This window comes from Branchiostoma belcheri, unplaced genomic scaffold (genome assembly GCF_001625305.1).
Source record: "Branchiostoma belcheri isolate BF01 breed outbred unplaced genomic scaffold, Haploidv18h27 scaffold67, whole genome shotgun sequence".
Taxonomy (NCBI): domain Eukaryota; kingdom Metazoa; phylum Chordata; class Leptocardii; order Amphioxiformes; family Branchiostomatidae; genus Branchiostoma; species Branchiostoma belcheri.
In genome coordinates, this window is record NW_017804320.1 from 1,471,706 (window position 1) to 1,495,592 (window position 23,887).

The 23,887-nt window shown below is 40.9% G+C and overlaps 1 protein-coding gene across 1 annotated transcript; it reads left to right on the forward strand.

The window, feature by feature from the left end:
- Positions 1-372: 372 nt before the first annotated feature.
- LOC109483894 (glutamate receptor ionotropic, NMDA 2B-like) lies at positions 373-18,567 on the forward strand. Its single transcript, XM_019787034.1, has 14 exons — positions 373-936; positions 1,703-1,796; positions 2,477-2,682; positions 3,587-3,746; positions 4,653-4,797; positions 6,316-6,465; positions 7,634-7,854; positions 8,679-8,839; positions 11,098-11,167; positions 12,848-12,965; positions 13,969-14,107; positions 15,349-15,460; positions 17,341-17,510; positions 18,289-18,567. The coding sequence occupies exons 1-14, from the start codon at positions 464-466 to the stop codon at positions 18,563-18,565; spliced, it is 2,496 nt and encodes an 831-aa protein (XP_019642593.1). The 5' UTR covers positions 373-463; the 3' UTR covers positions 18,566-18,567.
- Positions 18,568-23,887: the final 5,320 nt, after the last annotated feature.

Consider the following 23,887-nt stretch of genomic DNA (forward strand, 5'->3'; position numbering starts at 1 on the left):
TGACGTAAAACATTATAGTGCATTTCATAACAAAGTGATATTCATCAAGAACAGCCATTTAAATATACTCGAGTTATCCTGTTCACAATAAAAACGACAAACACGAAAGGTCCACTGCAGTGACGTACGGGCCGTCTACGAGGCCCATTTTTTAACTTGACCTTGGTCTTCCCAGCGGTAACCTGCCTGCCAAAAATCATGAACATCGAATCATGCCTTCAAGAGTCATGCCGTATAGTCTCCCACACTATAGCAATTAAAGTGATTTCATAGCCTTCTGACGAAGGCAATTATGAGATGTCCTTTCTTGTTTATCCAGGACCTGGGAGTGATGATGCTGAACCACGGCGTGTCCCGTAGACAGGAGTGTGCCGCTGTCGTCGGATTCCTGCACAACTACAAGTGGTCAAACTTCGCCGTGGTCGCCACCAGGACACCCAAATCGGTCGCCTACGTCAAGGCCATGCAGGAATACCTCGGCGACCTCGCCCCGGACTCGGACTTCGTCATGACTCCCGTGTATATGGACGCCCGCGTACATGACCCACGCAACCGCATGAGAGTGTACCGAACTCTCCTGAACATCAAGGAGAGAGTCATCGTCATGTTTTGCTCCGAGAAAGAAGCTAGCACTATATTCAGAGCCGCCAATATGTTGGGATTAACCAGTAACAACTATGTGTGGATTATTGTACTGACGTCGAGAATGGACCTTGCGGATGGTTCGAGTGTTCCGCGTAGTTTTCCCGTAGGGTTGATAGCTCTAGCGTATGAACACAGGTGGGATGATGTGTTGAGGGTACAGTTTGCGTTGGATTCGTTGGGAAGTAGTGTGCAGCATGTGATCAACAGCGGCCATGTTGTCAACATGCGAGACAGCGCCACCTGTTGGAATACGACGGAAGCGCACGCTGAGTCAGGCAGAAGGATTCTCAGGTAGTCTCGTTTCTTCGTTTTGAGTGGAATGCATCAACTGGTGTGTTATGTAATAGGTATGGGGTATACTTATGTATTGGTTTGGCTGTTCAACACATGTAGTGAGGGAACTAGCATGTGGCTATTACAAAGGGCTTGCCCTGCTGACAAGACAAGACGAGGTATATACGTACACATAAGTACAAGAGTATAAGGTGCAATTTTACGGAATACAGTGCAATTTTACTGGTATACAGTGAAATTTTACGGAATACAGTGCAATCGTAGTAATATACAATGCAATTTTACTAGTATATTTTACTAGTAAAATTGCACTGTATACTAATACGATTGCTCTGTATTCCGTAAAATTTCACTGTATACTAATACGATTGCACTGTATTCCGTAAAATTGCACTGTATTCTGATAATTGCACTGTATTCTGTAAAATTGCACTGTATATTCTGTCACTCCTGGAGACAAAATAAGACAAGACAGGGCATTTCAATAGGTATTATATGATAAAGCTATGGGGTTAGAGTGACACCGGCACATTGCAGGTAGTAATCAATATGATTCAACAATTCATTTCTTTAATGCCAGAAAATTGACTGTCCATTTTATCATACCGAATACCAAAACAGTGCCAGCCTACAAGGACCCCTAGCGACAAATGGTCTAATTGCAACCACGTTGCCTTCAGGTTAACATACCTGCATGAAGATTGCGGTTGATTGTATTTAGGTGCTGGGTAACTATACTGATTCACTTCCATTCACTCACTAGGAGCTTGCAGGAAAGGTCCTTCAGCCGGGACGGATTTGTCAAATTGCCGACATTTCACATCCTGAACATCGGGAAGGACAAGAGGTGGAACCAGGTAAGCACTGCTGTTGTGCAGTTATTACGAATATCGCATGGTGGCTGTTTTTCTGCTGTTCCCATTTGAGTCGCGTGGTGGAGTAGTTTAACCATTACTCCTGCTTCACACTGTACCTACCGGTGCCGTTTCGGTTCAAGTCAAAGTACGTTCAAATCAAAGTACCGGAGTGCTAATGCATTTCAGTGTGTTTTATTAACTGTATTTGCTGGATCACTTTGGCTAAAATGTAAAGAAAAAGAAATGATATGTTAGGCCATTTTGATTTGATTATATGAGTGACATAAAAAAGTTTTCGACCATACTGTAGATCGTACAAAGTAGTTGCAAAATGAGCAAATATATGCCGTAAATTAAAAAAAAGGAAAACGACACTTATGTCGAAGAATGCCAAAATCCACTCCAAAGGACAAGGAGAAAATGTTAAGGAATGAAAATGAAAAGTCTATTATTCACCATGCCAAAAAATTCTACTCCCTGTGTTTAGGCATTTGTTTAACCTTTTAACCACATAAACTTCATATTAAAGGCAACTTTTTTGCCAAACTTCTTTTTCATTCGCACGCTCGCGTCAGATTTGGAGTCTGTGAATGATGTCATCCATAAAATGTACTTGCTGTGGCCTAACGCAAATACCCAGCAACTTCATTCACACGTTCTCCCACGTTGTGCAACTGAAGGTAGGGACCTGGCACGAGACCAAGTCCGTTGACCTGAACGTGATCGTGTGGCCCGGGGAGAGGTTTAACCCGCCGAGCGGCATGTCCAACCCGCGCTCCCTCAGGGTCGTCACGATCGAGGAACACCCCTTCGTCTTCGTCGGCGAGGTGGACAAAACCCTGGGCAAATGTCTGAAGGGGATCCCCTGTGAGAAAAAAGTAGGGAAGTGAGTAAAAGACCAATTATGTATCTGGGGTATATGGGTTCCGGATGGGAGGGGGCGCAACGTTATGCTGAGGTCACATTTCCAAACCGGGGCCCGGCCGGGAACTTTTTGCGAGCAAAAAGTACGATATAAAAGAGAAGAAGACATGTTTTAGGACCTAATCATGAGTGTTATTTGCGTTATATTTACCTTCTCCAAGAAGAAAAATGTTTTCAGAGGCGTTCGTGTGTACGTGTGTCTGTGGGTCTGTAAACACGATAACTTGAGACGACTTAAATGGATTTACTTGATATTTGGTAGGTGGGTAGGTCTTGACAAGACCTCGAGATGATTAGATTTTTGGACCCCTGGTGGCTTCGTATGGTACTGCAGCTGAACGTCAGGTTTTGATATCTCATGACATAGACATACTAGGGTCACGAAGTTTGGATGATAGGTAGCTCTTGTATTGATATGAATTGTTAATTTTTCGTTAATGAAAACAGCCCGGCCGGGCCCCGGTTGGGAAATGTGAAATGCATTTTATTTATTAATTCATTATTATCATTCGATGCAGCTGTTTTGTTACGTAAAATGTGAAAGAACCTAACAGCATGGATCACAGGAAAAAGCTACCATTTTCCTTACAACAAAATTTAAAAAGAAAGAATAAAGTTTATTGCAAATACATGCCCGAGGGCTAATTGCAGGTACAAACAACATGTATGAAAAAGAAAATACAATGGTATGAGAGACTACGTCTAACACTATACTACATTCTACAACATACGTGGTACTAGTTTTGATGGCTTTGACTTCTTCTTTTGAAGCAGTGGAAGACAAATTTACCCACTTCTTCTATAATATGTGGGTTCTTTGATTTTAGTAGCAAATTGTTTAGATTGTAGCTATGTTCTCTTCCCAGTGACACAGTGATTAAGTGCTGTGCTGGGTTCTGTGTGGACCTGTTGGAGAGGCTGTCACGTGACGTGTGGTTCGAGTACACGCTGTATCTGGTGGAGGACAACAACTTCGGCGCCTACCAACGGGGCCGCTGGAACGGGATGGTGCAGGATCTTATACAGGTAACAACAACAACAAACAAATAACAACAAACAACAATACCGACAACAAACAACAACCACAACAACAAGAACAGCAGCAACAAACAATAGCAAACAACAAACAACAGCAACAACAAACAAGACCACTACCACCACCACCAACAACAGCAACAAACAATAGCAAACGATAACAACAAACAACAACACCAACAACAAACAAACAAGAACAACAACAACAGCAACAAACAAAACCAATAACAAACAACAACAACAACAACAACAACATAGCTGCAAAAATCGTCACTATACCACCATAAATAGTTACCTTCATGAATAATGACTGTATTGTTTTTGGTATGTGTGAGTGTGTGTGTCTGTGTGTGTCCGTGTGTGTGTTTGTGTTTCCGCATGGTCCTTATAATTAGGCCAGGTTGTAATGTACATGGGTGGGTTCGGTCCGTCCGAGAGGGAGAAATATTCGTTAATCACGTCTACATCTGATGGTGATTTTACATGTGTTTTTCGTTACATGACCTCCTTAACAGATAATGTTGCTACCATTGAACGCTAAAGACAAACTGGTATGTAGACACCATAGTGAATGAGAAGAGGACACAGTCACAAACATGATCTAAATATTTCATGGAGGTCTGAGATCTCCGACTTCTTGTTCATGATTGCGTGGTGTGATTGGGTTGAGAACTGAGCACTGATAAGATGAACACCAGCATTGAATCTAAATCGAACGCATCGAATCCCTTGTTCTATTTCGAGGTGTTCGAAATAGAACCTGTCGGGGGTTTGATATGTTCGATCCAGATCGGTCTATAGCGGGGCTTTTAATAGTAAAACTAGATAGTATTCAAATTCTCTGTTATATATATATATGATACCTTGTTTAATTTGAAATGTTCCCCATGTATTCAGGGCAAAGCTCACCTGGCCATGTCGTCTCTGAAGACCACAGAAGAGCGGATGGCTGCCGTGGACTTCTCGGTACCGTTTCTCGAGACCGGGTACAAGCTGATGGTGTTGAAAAGACCCGGATCTGTCTCACCCACAGCGTTTCTAGGTATCTAATACTCATGGCATTGTAAGCAAGGAAAGAATGAAAGTTTAAAATACTGTTTGTTTCGTACTATTCAATATGCTCAATCTTCGCCAACATACATGCCAAGTTCGTAATATTTATCCAACTCACTGAATTTATGAAAATGGTAAGAATATATCTATATAAAAGCTCGCACACTAAGAACATTCCCCATATGGGTTACCTAAAACGAGGAAATGCAAGGCGTGAGATTCCTCACGACACGCACAGCTTCCCCTGGGAGGAAAGACACGAACGTGTTTTGAGGAACCTCACGCCTTAAATTTTTGGCTGAGGTTGCAGAGTAGTCTGACCAGATTTAGGCCACGTTCACCTTTCTAAACGAATCGAATTTGAGTTGAATTTGAGTCAAATCTGACCCCTAAACACTGCTGGTAATTTCGCGAGAGTTACGGTTACAAGCACGTGACCTATTCACACGAGATACATGATGTCAGCAATTGATCAATCGTGCTTGAGAGTTTATATCGTCCACCGTCTCTGTTAACCCTACCTAGACCGGGGGAGGGGTAAAAGTGCCCGCGACAACTTTGATGTCACCTAGCGTCTGAACGGCTAGCGCTAGAACGGCCAAACTTGGTGACTTTTCCTAGAATATTGTTGGCAACAATTTTCTATCATTGGAATAAGATAATAATTTTTTGTGTTGCCATGGCAACGGGTTTCTGACAGGCATTTTTTGCTAAATTTAGTAGTTTTTGTTTCAACAATAGAATTTCATGGGTTTTATGTCAGGTTACTTATGGTTTCTAATATTAATAACATACCATATAATTTAATGTAAATTTTATCATTAAATAATTATGCATAATTTTATGCTAATTTGAAGACGTCATTGGCCAAAAACCAAGATGGCGGACCATATCATTAGAACAGGTATATATTGGTTATTTTCGTTAAAATTTCATCAATACTTCCATTTCTTTTTCCAAAAAAGGTTTAAATGAAGGTCTTTAGTATGTTTACAATGTATTTTAGGCTTTATTATGAAAAAAATAACTATTTTTGAAAATTCAAGATTGATGATCCAAGATGGCGGATATCTTAAATATGCATGACGTCATTTTATGACGTCACCGGTGTTGCTAAGGGCAACATAAGACTTAGTACACCATAATATTCTGTCATAAACACTTTTGGTACAGTTATGTTGAATACCATTTAGTTTAGACGGTTTTGGCCAATAAAATCACATTAATGACGTCTTATTGACGTCATAATGACGTCATATTACCTCATAACGACATAAAAATTGTAGATATGATAAATTTTCAATAGTACACCATCCTCTGAAAATTTAGTGATCATACGACATACCGTTCTTGAGTTCTTATGGGGGGGGTGTCAAATGACCCCCCCCCCGGTCCCCCCCATGCCCAAAAAAGCCCGGTCTAGGTAGGGTTAAGTGATGGCCGGAGTGTCCTGATATATATGGCTTCCTTAATGCCCTAGTAGACTTAGATTTGATGTATTTTCCAGAGCCTTTTGATTGGACGTTCTGGCTGATGATGTCAATCGGGTTTGTCGTCATTTCCGCCCTGGCCGTTTTCTTTTTCGACTGGATCCAGATCCACGGCTTCAGCTTACAGCCTAACAGCAAACTACGGGAGGACCAGCCGGACTTCACCGGTACTGTGCAGCAACATTGTGTATACGTTCTAAAATATCATTAGGCCACACCGTATTAATTTTATGGATGATCCTCCAAGGCTCTGGCCTGGCTCTAGGCATGGGTAATCCATGGTAATTAGCGACAATACGGAGGTGGTAACTCTGGAGGACGGCACCCAGGCTACCGAAGCTCCACGACTCAAGAACTCAGTACATACGTACAGTGCTGATTCATAAATTCCACAAAAAGCCAGCATATACCGGCTTGTCGTATACCTCGCTAAGTACTGCAGCATATTTACAATACCAGCTTGTATACCTGTGGTTTAGTAGTATTTCTTTTATTGTTGTGAATAAAAGAACTTTACTATTTACTCACTCACCAAGCCGAGGAAATTATTTACGGATAAAAATGAGTGTTTTCAGTGTTGTTTTAGGCATCATTATCCAGTTAACTTCGTAAGATATGGGTTGAATGCCATCCCTGCAGTCTGCATATCAGTCGATAGGTGGCTCTTGTTTCCTATAATGTCTATACTGCCTGTCTAAGCATACATGAAGTTACTAGTAACGTCGACGGCAATAGTTGCAGAAATGGGAGTTTCAAATTAGAAACAAATTTTGTGTAGTCACTTACTAGACCGAGGTGGTGCATTAAAGAGAATTTGAAATACATTTTAACGCTGAATTAACATAGGGAAGCGTTTTTAGTAAATTGTATTTTAAACTTACCTACACTCGTTTCTCTTACTTGTCGTAACTTATCATTGTCATTATCCTTATTGATTGTATCTTAATTTTATTGTTTGTATTTGACTTCATGTACTTTACATGCCTATTTATGTATGACGCAGGGCCCCACTAAAAAAAACACTGAAGAGGCCACCCTGGATAAAAATGATGGAAAATGAATTTCTTTTCTTCCGTAAATAATTTCATCAGGTTGGTAAACGACTGAATAGCAAAGTTCTCTTTATCACAACCATTTATTTTTCAAGCCGACGTTTCGGTGACCGTCTGTCATCTTCACCAGGGCAATTCTGACTGGTTTACTGTGCACTGACACTATATGTTACTTGGTGCATAGTGCACTGACGGTGTTACATAGTTCATAGTACTAGTTATTTCTGTTTACAATACATTCCGGAACGTAGTGTAAATGTGACTTTCTTTTGTTTGCCAACAGGTACGCCATTTACGTTTTTCGACTCCGTGTGGGTGCTGTGGGCTCTTCTCTTCAACAACTCCGTGCCGGTGTTCAACCCGAAGGGCCTGACCAGTAAGTTCATGGTGTGCGTGTGGGCGTTCTTCGCCACCATCTTCCTGGCCAGCTACACGGCAAACCTGGCGGTGTTCATGATCCAGGAGCAGTCTCATCCACCCATCAGAGACCTGGAGGACGATCTGGTAAGAAAGTTTTTTTTCTATTTCAACATTTTTACAAGAAATGGCGACGGCACACTCAAGTTTTTTTCAGCTTATTTTATGCCGTCAAAAACGCAGATAAACGCATGAACGGACAATAGGTGAGGGAGTTAGTGTAAAGTGCCTTTCCCACCGCATTTCGGTGGAATGGCAGGATTCGAACTCAGGACCTGTTGGTTCCGAGCCGAACGCTCTGTCGTTACGCCATACGACCACCCCAGAAAGAAAAATTTAGCATCAATTTCGTGATATTTTTCTCCTGTTTCCCAGCTCTAAAGAGAATATTTCTGTGGGGTCATGTGGCGGAACAACAGAGCGTTCGGCTCAGAACCAAGAGGTCCCAAGTTCGAATCCTACCATGCCACGTACCGATTTTGTGCTCTTGTGAAAGGCACTTTACACGCATTTCCTCACTTTACTCGAGTGAAAATGAGTACTTCTGTTATCCGTGGTAAATAGGGTGGCACCCATCTCCGATTCAGTAGCCCTTGGGCCTCACAGTTAATTGTGCAATCGCTACAGTGGGGGGACTAGTCCACTGGTAGTGGTATGTGTTCAACTCCCATACCTTCCCCAAATGCTGAGTGCTAAGCAGAGAAAGCAGTATGTACCATTTTTAAAGTCTCTGCTGCAAGCTGCCTTGTCCCCCTGACGACCATGCCAGTGTCGGTCATGGGACTATAGGTAGGTAGGTAGGTATGACTCGGCCGGCCCGGGGATCGAACTCATGACCTACCGAATGCAGGACGAGCACTCTACTCACTTAGCCATTGCACCGACTCACTGTACACTTCTCGTGTTTTCAGCTGCAGCACCCACACCTACAGTCCCCTCCCTTCACCTTCGGCACGGTGAAATCCAGCAGTACGGAACAGTACATAGCACAACGCTACTCCTCCATGTACCAGTGGATGAAGAGATACAACCAACCAAACGCAGAGGAAGCTCTAGCTGCCCTAAAAGACGGGTGAGTTTTGAAACTCGTACGTTACATTTGAGGTATTATAGTATGTAGCTCAAATTATGCCTGGGGTGTTAAATTTTTCTACAACACTATGTAGCTTTTAGTAGACACTCTCTAGAACTGTCTGAGCTCTTGTTTAAAGTTAAAACTTTTGGTCCAACACAAAAAGTTCTTCCTCAGTAGACTGAACCAGTGAGGCTTGTCACGTGGCTTCTTTGAAGTGTGACGTCAACACTGGGTCAAAGGTATCTGGTAGACGATGTCGGCCCCCGTCACGGTTAAGTAAAGGGTGGTGGGCCATGATGTAAAAAAGCCTCCTTCACCCCTCTCAGGAAATAGTCTTGTTCAGAGCTCTTCTTAGCTGTTTTGTTCATGATTTTTTATGGTAAATGTTGTGTTTGCAGTTTCTACTTGCCACTAGACTCGCCCGAAACGGACGGTTTGGAAGGAGGCAATAGTGCGCATTCGGATGGGGTTGGCAGGGTACAGACGGAAACCAAGCTTCAATACGGGTATGGCGAGAACCGAAACAGCACAAACGTAACCCTCCCCCATCTGTACATTGTGAAACCCTACCGACTGTGCACACTGCTCGTAGTTTCCACAGTAGAACGTCCTTCCTAAGTTCTTGTCCTGCACTATCAACTTTACACAACGTATCTTCGTATAGGATTATAGCACTATATATGTAAGGCCTAGGAAAAAATGTTGTGTTTCTGTTTCCCAACTGATCCTAGAAAAAAAAGTGCCGATCCTAGCCTTTTTTGTGTGGACCTCTGCAAGAGACATAAATTCTTCGAGCTGATCAACCTTTTGTAGCTCCATGATCTGACACTTGAGTGATGAAACATTGTACAATTTGTTTCTTTTTTCTAGCATTAACATTGAAACTATAAGTGTCTTTATACAACTTTTACTTTGTTAACTGAACTGTATTGTATATTTTGGATCACTAGAGATCACCGAAGTCTAGAAAAACAAAGAAAGGAAAAAGATAATTCCTACCTACGGACCCTATTTTTTCAGGACTGAAACAAGAAATACAATATTTTTCCTAGGCTAACTGATAACGTTTTTCCTCTCCCGTCGTGGCAGGTGCAGCAACTACAGAAATCAGCATTTTTGAGTGATGGAAGACCGTTATAAGGAACATGACTGTGAACATATATCATGTCAAATTTTGATTAAATTTTAATCTGAATTTTACCTCTGGATTGCTCGAGGATACCTCCGGAAACAACGTATGAAACCAGTAGAAGCCAGAACTTGATCCATTGCACTGCTCGAAATATTGTTACTTTTTAATGAGTTTTTTTTTCAATTTAGTATCCTCGTTTGCTGTAATCGTTATTTACATTTTGGTTGAAATTCCCTTTTTTTACCTCACCAGCATCTCAGTAACTCAGTAGCAATAGAGTTTTGGTGTCTCTCCTCATGACTGTTTCCCCCTGTTCTTGTTGTTGGCAAAAGAAATATGCATTTCAGGTACAAGTAGACTATGGCTCTTTCTCACTAGGATAAAATTGTTTGAATGGAGCCGAATAGATTTGACGAGTCCGGCTTCGATCCGGTGGGGACGTTCCCGATCCGGCTCAGCAACGCAAGGTAGGTCGTAGCTGAGACGGATCGAGCCGAACTAAGCCGGTTAATTCCCAACAGTAAAGTTGACCTGATCGTCATTTTATTCAGCTAGATCCGGACAATTTTATCCCAGTGGGAAAAGGTTCTCCTTTAGGATACTAGCCTTGGTACCTTCCGGATTTTCGTTCCGCAACGCTAAAAAAATTCATCCGGATTTTGCGCTCAGCAACGCTCGAAAAAATCGTAACATCCGGATTTTTTCGAGCGGTACGGAGCGAAAATCCGGATGCTACCCAGGCTATGACGATACATGATTTTGACAGAATCAGACCAGGTTCGTGCGCACCATATTTATGGGATAATTTCTCGAGGGCCACTTCGGATGCACGCATACAATGTAGCCATAGCGCGGTCCAAGAGCAAATTGAGCGATTTTGTGAGGCGCATCTAAGGAGTAATTGAAACAATTACTACTATAATAACAGCAATATGCCAAACACACGTATGTGTGTATGATGAGCAAGTACCTTCCTAATCACTAAGCGGACTGCAAGATTATTGTCAGGATTCGTCGACGTAAACTATGATGTTTATGAAAAAACTTATAAGAGTTTGATGAAGAGGATTCGAAGAAAAATAATTTTGATTATTGCATTTAAATATTTTTTTTTCAATATTAGGAGACTGCGAGGGTTCATCTACGACTCAGCTGTTCTCGAGTATCTTGAGGGAAGAGACGAGGATTGTCAGGTAAAATAGTCTAACTCATGAAAAGGTCTCAATTTTTCATGTATTTTGTATTCATTTTGCTTATTTGCACATAAACAACGAAATACATAATCAAATAATGAACAAGAGTTCCGAGACCTCATACCATGAAATATTGATGTTAATGTAAATTTCTTCCTTAATTATGCAAATGACCTTTACATAAACATAATAGATGCATCGTTGTGTTAACTTTTGATAAACTTACACATAACCTAAGTATGAAATCCCCAACCACTAAGGAGTCATAGAATTTTCAGATTAATTTAGCAAATTAGGGCCGTATTTGCATAATTGTTATCTTCCATAGATAAATATTACATGTATCAAACCACTGTGTTTTTTTCATGGGCCTCCCCCAAACGAAATAGTAAATAACAGTAATTACATTAACAAGAAATCAAATAATAATGCAGAAATAACTAAATTACATGATCTAGTAACTTGAACAAACGAAATGAAATTAAAAAATCCGTCTTAAAATTAGTGTCGTTATTACGACAAGAAACTGATTATATGAATAACATAATTAAACATAATTAAAACAAATACGTCATTAAAATAATATAACAAATAATTGGTACAAATGGAGAACTACTAACAATAAACTAATAATTAACAAGAACATTTCAGGCCCCATTGCCCCCCTCCCATTTCAATCGTTATCTCCCCATATATTCAATTGTTGTCTTTAATTTTCATGTAGGGGAAAGGTCTTAACTGTTCTCTGGAGCTCTAAAGTGAAATAAAAAAAGCCAATTTTTCCATTCTAATTGCCTTAGTATAATGAAAAACTAGCTGCGATCACACTACTTTATTGGATGTTATAGATAAATACTCCAGAAGCAATGATGCGTCGTTGAAAATTAAAGAGGCATTATCTAATTAAGGCATATCTAAACGAATTCATTCCCCAAGAGTAAACCAGTATATAGGCGTCTACATTACATAGCTTTTAACGTACAAGCCAGAACATTTTTGTTTCTGGAAAAAAAACTCATTTGTGTTTTGAGATATCTGCTCGGATATTTTATGTAATGTGTAATTTGCAAATTGTGATTTACTGTGATTGTTGATTAATTAATTAGCCAATCAAGGCTTCGCCTTATGTAATTCCATCACCAATTATCTAATCAGAGGAACATATGGGATGATGATACTGTTTGTTTGTTTGTTTGTTGAGTTAGCAATGTTTAAACCTGATTGATGATCTGATAAAACAAGAAGAACCAAAAAAAAATCTTTACATGGTATACGTGGAAAAGGATTGGCATTGATTTAAATACATTAGATCGAATAGATAAATCCAATCAATTACATTTTCAGGGGAGATAACCAATACACTGTTCAAATAGGGATATACATTAAAGAATGCTTAAATCTTAGAGATTATATATTAGAGAATAGTTAAACCTTTATTGATGCCGCTGACATAAATTCTGTACGTAGTTTGCCGCATTCATATATTCTGTACATAAGATGACGTTATGAAAAACTGAGTTTGTCACCAACTCAGCTGAACTTTCATGCTGATATAAGATGACGTTATTCGTACATGTATGTAGCTTTGTTATATCTTAAGTTCTAGTAGACCATACAATAGTACCTGTACTTTTTGTTAAGTCAATAAAGAATCTGACAAACTATATCTCTCCCACATAGGTTATAACCGTAGGGAAGACCTTCGCTACAACCGGGTACGGAGTCGCCTTTCCGAAAGGAAAGCAAACCTACTGGCGCAACTTGATCAACATTAAGATCCTACTCTATGCAGGCCAAGGTAAGAATTGTTTATTTTTGTTTACCTTTGCAGAATAAAAACATAGTTTTTGCTCTGTTTCTTCTTCCTCTTCTTCTCCCTACAAATAAGGTCAATGTCCTGAACCAAACGTCTGTCACCATTGTAACTAGTGTTGGGTTGCATAATGTTGCAGTTTTATAGCAGTGGGGATTTATACCCTAGTCACCATATGTGTGAATGTGTTTGAGTAAGAATAAACAGTGCAGACCATATGCGAAGGTAAACATGCATTTGCATTGCAAATATTACATCTCTAGTTTTATTTTATTTTATTAAAATTTCAGTATAAAGCCGCCAGATTTGTAGTGACATATTTACTTATAAAATGTGTTGCTAGGATAACTTTCACGTCAAAGTCTTCTGACGTATGCTTGATTAATTTGCGTTGGAATATTGCATGGGATAATACTGATTTCTCTGCTGTTTGATAACGCGATGTATATTATCTGACGTTGTAAGATGAATCGTGAGGTTACAGATTGTTGCAAAGTCTTTGATGTAAACCTGTTGCAACATGTCACACTCTTTCTTTTTTTATGAAGTGGAGACTAAGCTTTCTTTCCAATACTTGAATAAATCGGGACTTACCCCACATTTTGGTCGACTCCTTCAACCTTGTTCACGGAATTGACCCATAGTTGACTGATATTAAATCTCCGGGACACTCCGTATCCTTAGAAGAGTCAAAATCCTCGATTCTGAATCTGAATTTTTTGCAAGAGGAGTGAAGGAGGCGGTATACATTAGAGCTTACAGAGCTACCATGAGCATAGACGGGAGGGGGGCGACACAAGTTATCTGGCACGTATGACCCGCTACTACGGTCACGTGTCTCTGACGTCACGTTCCAAGAGTAGACGGGTCCATTCCGTGAACAAGGTTGAAGAAGTCCCAATTTATTCAAGTGTTGGAAATATAAAGCTTAGTGTCTACTTCTACCAACACATATGAACTTTTACGCTCTTCCTAATTTTTGTTTCAGGAGTTCTCCAGAACCTGAAAGGCTCGTGGTTTGTTGGTGCCTGTAAAGACAAGCAGAACTCTGAGCTGACCAGCAGTAAATTGACCGTGGAGAACTGTGCCAGCTGCTTCTTCCTCCTCATTGCTGCCATACTCTTCAGGTTCATAGATTATCTCCTAAATGATGCATCGCTCAATTTCATACAATTTGTTCTTATGTTTACCGAAGGAAAACATATTGTTTTTGCTCTATTTCTTCTTCTTCTTCCGTTCCAAACACTGACCTATGTCCTGGTCAATGACCAGACTGGCTCTCACCATGGTAACTGGTGTTGGGTTACATAATGTTGCAATTTTATAGTAGGAGGGACTTCTGTCACCATGTATGTGAATGTGTTAGTTAGAAGTAACAGAGCAGACCATATGCGAAGGTAAACATTATGCATTTGCTTTGCAAATGTTACCTTTCTAGTTTTTATTTACTTCATAGTTTACCACAAAACAAGGCTCATGAGAGCCACTCAAATGTTTTGGGCTAGTGTACGGCCAGTGAGGACAGATGTTTGTTGACCTTAGACTTGAAAAAGTTTAAGGTTGTACCCCTGCGGGAAACATTCATGCGGTAGCTTGTTCCATAGTGATATTGCTCTAGGAAAGAATATTTCAGCGTGGAACTTCCTCCTAAGAGGTGGTGTATGGGGGACGAAAGTGTGATATGCTTCAGTGGAAGTGGCAAAGCGTCCAGAACAATTAAAAGATACTCAAATGCAAATAATCATGGTAACACGTCTGCTGAAGTACATTTTAGACTTTTCTGTGTGGCTCCAACAGAATACGGTTAAAATAATTGTAATGACACAAGTTTAAACTGTAATATCCAACACAGCAAATTGGACTCGCCCAATTTTCCTACTGTACAACTCCAGTCTTTGTCAAGGAATGAACAATCCACCGCTTCCGTGACGTCACACACATGACTCCGTGAGCAGTGGATCACAGGTTGCAGAAAGCCTGTGGTGCCCCCCCGTCTCTGTTGAGGGATGGTTGTAATGCCCTGATGTAGATGGCCTCTTTAATCCCTCGTACGAAAAAGTCCGCCTCTGTGTCCAAGATTCTAACTTTATCCAATGAGACTGAGTGTCCAGGCGATTCAATATGTATATGCTGTGAGACTTCCGAGGTAGTCAATCTAGGTCATTCCTTGACAAAAACTGGAGTTGTACAGTCGAAAATTGGGGTGAGTCCAATTTTTGTTTCTGGATATTACAGTTCAAACTTGTTTCATAATGACTTCTACCAATACAATGGACTTTCAAGATAAGTAATTGTAGCTGACATGAGCTGCAAGTCATAGAGGAAGTAATAACTTTGTAATTCTAACAGTCTGTTCCTTTTCTTCTAGCTGCATCGTTCTGGGCATGGAGCACATATTCTTCTGGAAGTTCCGCCCGCTCGTCCGGAGGCATTACAAAGCACACCAGGGTCTGCAGAACGTCATGCAAGTTATCAGTTCGGTGAGCAAATCTGAAGGATTTGGAACTATCTACTATTTCACCTGAGAAACAAATTCCCTATAAGGCTTTGTGCTCGAACTGTAATTCCAATTATTAGTATCGTGTGTGCAACATTAACTATAGGCTTGGTGATAAGTAATATGGGCCAGTATGTTGTGTAAGTCCCATAACCTTAACGGTCGTCGGGGCACCATGACAGCCAGCAGCATGTCTGGACTTGTCACGATGGCTCCTTAGGCTTGCGGCGCCTATCTCCTCTCCAAGATTTTGGCTGATACAGACGGAGGTCGCCAAGTCTCCGTCCGGGTGAATGATGTTAATCACCATGTGGCTTGTACAAGACCGTGAGGTCGCCAGGCCTCCGTCCGGGTGATTTGAGTGAATCACCAAACTCCATACAGTAGTATTTGTACCATCGCACACCGGGGCATGCCCCTACTCTTTTTCGAAAGGTGTGGTGGGATCTTTAACGTGCTCGAGGTGTGGCTCTCCTCAAACACGGGACCTCCAGTTTACGTCCTATCCGAGGGACGTCCCTAACCGAAGCTAGGTACTCATTTACACCTGAGTGAAGTGAGGAAAATCGATGGGCCAGCAAGCACTTAAAATCACTGTGACTGAAATAGCATTTGTACTGCAGATGCATGCAATGCCACCTCTTATCATGAGTGCACCTTACTGTGCAATTTGATCCTACATGTTCCGTTTCATGAACAACGTTTAAGATGCAATTTGGATGGTGAACGTGCCAAAGCTCACGTCATTCTAAAGCTCCTGACCTAAAAACGCCAGGCCTTACAATTACACTAAAATTGTGTGGCAATCTTACATGTTATCATCGACGACATTCCAATAAGGCGTGGTGATAAGTAGTAGGAACCAGTAAGCAAACTTGACTGAAATAACATCTCTACTGCATATGCAATGATACTTCTTATCACGAGTGCGACTTTATGTGTCCTAGATATTCTGTTCCACTAACAACTTTTAAGAGGCAATTTGGATGGCATACGTGTCGATCGACAACATAGTTCCTGACCTAAAAAGGTCAGGCCTTGCACTAAAATTGTGCGGCAATCTTACACTTTATCATCAACGACTAATGCTCTTCTTCTGATAAGAGGTTTTCCACACTTTTCCTGTGATCTTATGACCCTACTGTACTCTCTCTTGACACACAGAGACTCCACTACACCCTACCCACCCTAGCCAATTGACATCTATGAGGCAAAACGTCTTCTTACTTCTATAGTGTAATTTACAGTATGCAGAGCAATTGGGTCCTATGTGTTCGATCCCTTGAGCAATGTTTAAGAGGAAAGTTAGGTGGTGTACGTGTCGACACCAATTTTAAAGATCCTGACCTAAAAACGCATCTGTATCTAGTGTATCCTTCGGCATGGCCTTGCACTAAATGCATGTGCTGCTAACCTTATACTTTATCATCAATGACTAAAGGCATCCAATGCGATTTCAGAGAATCAAAACTGGAAATATCGTGAATAAGGCAATATTTATGATATTGACACATACTGCCTCACATTAGCACATTTCAATCAGTATTTCATATTTTGGGGCATTAAAAACTGCAGAAGCAAGCCTGAAGATGAGTCCTTTATTTTCTGGGAGGTTCCCTAAAATCAACCAAAGGCTCTTCCAATTGCCGTTTTCCGTCATAATTTTTGGTAGTTTCGTTTCAAGAGGGTCAAAAATACATTGGGAAAGTGTTGTTTCAACTCAGTACTTTGTAGATAAGTGAATAGAATATTGATTTTGAAAACTGTGTTTCCAAACCCTAATAACTGCATTGGATGTCTTTAAATTTTTCACACTCTTCCTGTGATCTTATGGTCCTACTGTGCTTTCCGCTTGTCACACAGAGACTCCACCACGCCTTGTTGACACGCGAGGATGGTGATGATGATGATGACCGACCAGAGGCCAACTGCAACTGTCCCGGATGTGAACGGGAGGTGGAGGAGACTCGCAAACAGTTGGACATCGCCTTGTCTCACGTGACCAACCTAGAGCGGGAACTTAGGAAGAAGGCGTAAGTTTGATTGATTGATTGATTGATTGATTGATTGATTGATTGATTGATTAGGACCTCTGTCAGTGTGACAATTATGTTTACCTTCGCAGAAGGAAAACATATTGTGTTTGCTCTGTTTCTTCTTCCTCTTCTTCTTCTCTAAACAAGTTAGGTCAATGACCTGAACTGGACATCTGTCACCATGGTAACTTGAATTGGGTTACATCATGTTGTAATTTTATAGCAGGAGGGATTTAGACCGCTGTCACCATATATATGAATGTATTTGAGTAAGAACAAACATTGTTAATTTACTTTGCAGATGTTACCTTTCTAGTTTATACTATTCTTCCTGAAGTCCTGGTGACGATGTAAATCCCTATGTGGGGGATCTCCAGACCCAATCCGTTCTTCGTTGTTGCCTTCACTTTGCTATATATAGTGACTATGGAGGCATAACTCTTGGAGGCATGGTTCGATGTTCATTACTTTTGGCAGGCAGGTTACCGTTGGGGAGACCAAGGTCAAGTTCAAAACTCGTGGAGGGTCCCTACGTCATCACTACAGTAGAACTTTTTCTTTTCGAGTATATGTGAATGGATGTTCATGATTTTTGGTAGACAAAAATTTCTCACAATCTATGTGAAACATACATACTCCGTCAGTCGTGAAGATTAACATCATTTGACGAAGGCATGAGATCGTGGAACTCTAGTTCCGTATGGTTTTGTGACTTGGTCTGACAATCTGTGTCTCTATATGTCCCCATCTCTATCCGTGTCATTTGTCACTGCAGAAACTCGGATACACCGGAAGAAACTCAAGAACGACAACAGCTCACCGACATCACATCCTGGCTTCAGAACCTGAAGACACAGCGGGTCACCAGCCTGCCTCCGAACGGTGGAAGCCAGTCGTCTGACCACCTAACACCTGACCAACAAGGCTTGTACGTCATCCCCGACTCCGACAGTCTAGCTGGATCGTGTAACGTTCTGTTGGAAGAACAACGCGACAACCCTGTGCCTGTGAGAGAGCCAAGATCGCGTTCTTCTGTGCTTCTAAAAGATTAGATAACAGGAATCAGAGGATGTCAACACGGCCTACGAGAGACAATGGATACTTCTTCTTCGATCGTCCCTGTCCTCTAGTCTCCACCAGACTTCTTTTGCAGGCTGAATAAATCGTAGAAATCGGCCTAAAAGGGTATCAATTGGCAAGAGAAGGTGGCGGCCATCGACGATCAAATTGGCCTGCAAGAAGTGTGTGAGAAGTCGGTATCTTGCAGTCCAATTTGATCGTCGATGGACAGCTACCCTTTTTAGGCCGATTTTTACGATTTATTCAGCCTGCAAAAGAATTCTGGTGGAGACTACCTGTCCTCCATCAGTGAGCGAAGTTCTGCTGTTGTCACAGATATTTCTGAGCCCAGCATCCCGCTTCAGGTTGTCAATGAAGGTTGTACTTCTTGTCCCCCCTCTCCTCCTTTCCTCTGCCGGCTCCCATGGGATAATCTGGCTCTCCAACAGCTCAGGATGTCGTATGCTGAGTCCAGCCAGCTCAGATTCTCCGTTTACTGATCTCCAAGGTTCGAGGTTCAAATAACCAGTCTGAGAGTAGAGTCACTAATACATTGCTCGCTGCATCATACATGTACCTGCTGTAAATTGTGGAAAACCCTCTTCAACGTGTAAGGTTCACCAGTGCAGTCTACATCTTCGTCGTACTTTCTGCTAGACGTTTCGTGCCCTTGACATGTGTGATGTCGTTGTAATCCATCGCGAATATAAGAAGAAACATATCATATCTCATCAGCCACACACTTTTATTCAATGACGAGATTGGCATATGGCAGTATCCTGTGTTGTTGTACACTTTTAGCAAAGGGCAATGTCAACACTGCTGTTATACACGCACTGTTATACACTCATTTCAGTACAATTCTATCGACAACGTAATTTGCAATGGATGGCTAATGTTGTTTAACAAAGATGTGACCACCATAATATATCAAACGACAGTTAGTAATATCAAGTGGTAGTTTGTTCATTTGCTTGTTTCTTTGCTTTACTTTGCGGAATCTGCAAATGATGGCTAATGTTAAGAAAGATATGAACACCACAATATATCAAACGACTGTGAGTCATAACAAGTAATAGTTTCTTCATTCACCTGTTTCTTTGCTTTACTTGTCAATTGTCCGTAGTTTAGTGGGGTCGTGTGGCGTAACAGCAGAGTGCTCGACTCGGAACCAAGAGGTCCCGGGTTCGAGTCCTGACATGCCCCCGATCTTGTGTCATTGGTAAAGGCACTTAACACGACTTTCCTCACTTAAGTGAAAATGAGTATTGCCCTGTCCTGTATTTGTCCTCTGCGTTAAGCGTTGGTGGCGGCACAAAATAGGTTGATATAACTTGAGTGTGCCGTCACCCTGTCTAGTCATGAAATGTTGTAATATAAAAAACAAATTAACCATAGTTTGTTTATCTACTTGTGTCTTTGCTTTACTTCTTTAGTAAAACGAGTCGTAGGACGTCATTTGGTATACTTGAAGCCCATCATTTATCACTCAGTATAGGTGTATATGATGATAAAATGTATTACTGCGGAGCTATAACTATATTTTATGAGGACTGTTTGTCACTACAATGGTCCACACTATACGCACTTTAATCGTTTTTGGATTAGTCATTTTGCTATGCCATTTCTAAAATCCAAAACTAAAGATATTAGCCGAAGACTTATCACTTCACTTATGCCAAACAGCAACCTCTTGCTGGTAATAAAAAAAATATATGTTACGGCCGTAATCCTATAACCACCTTCTCGAGCTAGTTACGGTCGGCATGCTGCCGGAGAGACCGATTATCAATTACAATTAAAAGTTCAACCAATGAGAGAAGGGCAATTAGCGGCTCGACCAATGAGAGAGTGGCTTGATGTTTGTCCAATATTTGCATTCTATGTTTTGACGAAGGTGGGCGGAGCTTCTGGATCGGTCTGTTAACGTCGAGATTGCAGCAGACGGGAAAATAAACGGGCCAATTGGATGACTGCACTTCTGTTATTGTCTGGTGCAATGAGAGAAGGGCAATTAGTGGTTCGACCAATGAGAGAGTGGCTTAATGTCCGTCAATTTTTTGCATTCCTATGTTTTGATGGAGGTGGGCGGAGCCTCTGGATTGGTCTATTGCCGCCAAAATTGCAGCAGACGGGAAAATTAACGGGCCAATTGGATGGCTGCACTTCTGTTATTGTCTGGTGCAGAGTTGGCGCCCGGATTATACGCTGTCATTTATCATTGGAGAAGTCTGGTATCGTGATAGACTGCCGGGTGCTCGCTTCTGCATCACCGAAGATCTTTTATTTACTTAGGACACACTGATTCAATTTCATGGATGATATCCGCACGCGCATTTATATCCGAATGGTCTAAAAAAAATATCACCTCCGACGAGGCTCTGGCCTGGGTGCCATCCTCCGTAGTTCATGGTAGCTAGTGACAATAGGAGCCGGTGGTAACTACGAAGGATGGCACCCAGGCTGCTGAAGCTCCACGGAACTGAAGAACTCAGTATAGTGCCGACTCATAAATGCCGCAAAGGGCCAGCATGTGCCGGCTTGTCGTAAACGTCGCTATGTACTATAGCAAATTCACAATCCCAGCTTTGTATTCCTGTGGTTAAGGGGCATTTTTTTCTGGCTGGAATTTTTTTATTCGCCATTACGAGGGGGTCTTCAGAGGATGCCATTTATAAAATTATGTCAGTGTGGCCTTACAATCGTTAATTCATAGTCATTAAATACAATGAATGAATTCTATCTAGAATTGTACTTCTGATAACCTAGGGATTGCATAAAATACCAAAAAGGGGAACACATGCACACGCTACCAAAAACAGAAACTTCACTGAAAACTACGTCGCATACCCATTTCTCACACACCAATGGCAATTGGTTTGCAATGTCACGAGCAAAAATCAAACTCGAGATATCATACCCATGTACACCGCTGCAGTACCGTACAAACCCGCTAAATTTGTACCCACGATTGAACTTGACCTTTGTTTTCCGAACCCCAACTTACCTATACCTACCACATATCATAAAGATACATGCTCCACACCTCATGTTATATATGAACCGGTTCAAAAAAAATTGCAACCCCTATATGTGGTGTACCTAACACATAACCTTCTCAACGAAGATTATGTTAAGATTCTACTAGACTATACTCATTGTCATAAACCATGTATGGCGTAGTGGGGTTTTCCGACTGTCGTTGTGTTGCATCTGTACCAATTTGTAAGTAGGTGCACAGAATATCTGTACATATAGTTGGAATAAAAGTCTTTTACAAAATATCCCTTCTACGCATACTTATTTTAAACGTATCTATAGTTTAAGCATATTTGTTTCATTTAGAGTATTACTGGGTAATACATGTACCAGCATGTACAAGTTGGCGCCATGTGTTAAGACTTCAACATCTAGTGATTAAACCAAGGCGTTTGAGAATATAAATCATCTATAGAGGTGATAGCACGTTGTTGGCCTTGTAGATTTTAGCTCTATTGAAGACATTTTACTATCGTGATATAAAGTAGATAGTACCAGAAATATAAAACATAGTGAAGCCAACGACAATGTCCAATAATTTTAAGTCCAACGTGGTTCATTGTGTCGATACGCATAGTCTTATTTCTTGAACTGCAAAGTTTGTCTTTCTGTCTAAGCGTATTCCACGCACGGTGTCAGCGTGTGCTAGGAATAGCCAAGTGTAACATTCAAGCTTCCCTGGGTCGGAGAATCAAAAAGGGCGTCCCATAAACCTGATTACTGATTCAGATGATTGTCACACTCCATCTCCAAGTCTGTCATTGGAACTTCGCACGGTGTTATTTCACTGCAGGGTACTAATTCATACATACTAGCTCACTGCACGAAAAGTTGGATTTACCAAAAGTAGTAAATTCAGGTATAGTTTACTTAGTATCTGGCTTTGCAATAGTAGTAAATAAAAGTCAAGTCCGGTAATTTTACGTAAAATTCGGAATCACCATCATTGACTTTAATTTACTACAATTTTAGTAGTTTTTGTAAAAAAAAGCAAAGTAAACATTACACAACTTTACTGTTATTTACTGCCATTGGTTAATCTAATGCTTTCGTACAGTCCAGTCATTGCAACCATTGCTTTGCACGGTGTTATTTCACTGCAGGGTACTAATTCATAAAACTTCACCTGAACATGAACAGCATGCCTTGTGGAGTCGACTAGTCACGTACAGATCTACGGAAGATGCTTTGGAAGACGATGTCATGAACCCAACAAAAGCTCACTGCACGAAAAGTCGGATTTACCAAAGGTAGTAAATTCAGGTAGTTTACTTAGTATGTATCTGGCTTTACAATGGTAGTAAAAAAGTAAACTCTGGTAATTTTATTTCGGTAATTTCAAACCCATGTTCGGAGTTACCAGCTTTGACTTTTATTTACTACCATTTTCAATTCCAGTTAGTATTGTTTATGAAAAAGCAAAGTAAACATTACCCAACTTAATTGGTATTTACTGCCATTGGTAAATCTAAGCTTTCGTGCAATCCAGTCATTGTGGCATAATATTCTGGACAAATTTTTTTATAGCTTTATAGTGTTCAATATCATGTCTCAAATTTCAGAGCTATTGTTTAAATGTTGTTAAGTACGTTTATAATGAAAATCATCAAGGATAGCGATTGTGAAATGACGTATAGTGTGTGCATTTTATCTATATTAACAAGGCATTTCAAGCACTATCCAATGATGTATATGTCTGCGATTTGCTAACAAAAAGCCATCAATAAGAAATAATAAGGACAGTGAAACATGTTCTGAAACTTAAGTTCTGAAATGTTCGGAAAGACTGAAATATGTGTCTCATTTTTTTTCATTATTCAGCATTCAAAATGCGTAACGGCACGCACGTAAGTCAGTCTAGTGGCTGTTATGGATGACAATCGTAAGTGGATTTGATTCATTGGGCATAAGTGTGAATGTCTCAAACTCACGTTCCCTCAGCTGACACATTTCGGCTGTGGCAGTAGCGCCAGAGGCAGACACAACCATTTATCATACCGAACGCCTGGTGTGCTCGACTGTTTCTGATTTAGTGCCTTCAGACCCCCACAGATATTTCCAGTTGTGCCGAATTATAACTTACAGAATAATTTATTTTAGCACGAACGTTTATCTGTGTTAGTACAAGTCATTATGAAATAAAGATTAAGCTATCTTTGCAACAACGGAATGAATTGGGACTAGTACTCCTTCAATTTTGTTCACGGAATGGACCCATCTACTCTTGGACGTGACGTCAGAGACACGTGACCGTAGTAGCAGGTCATACGTGCCAG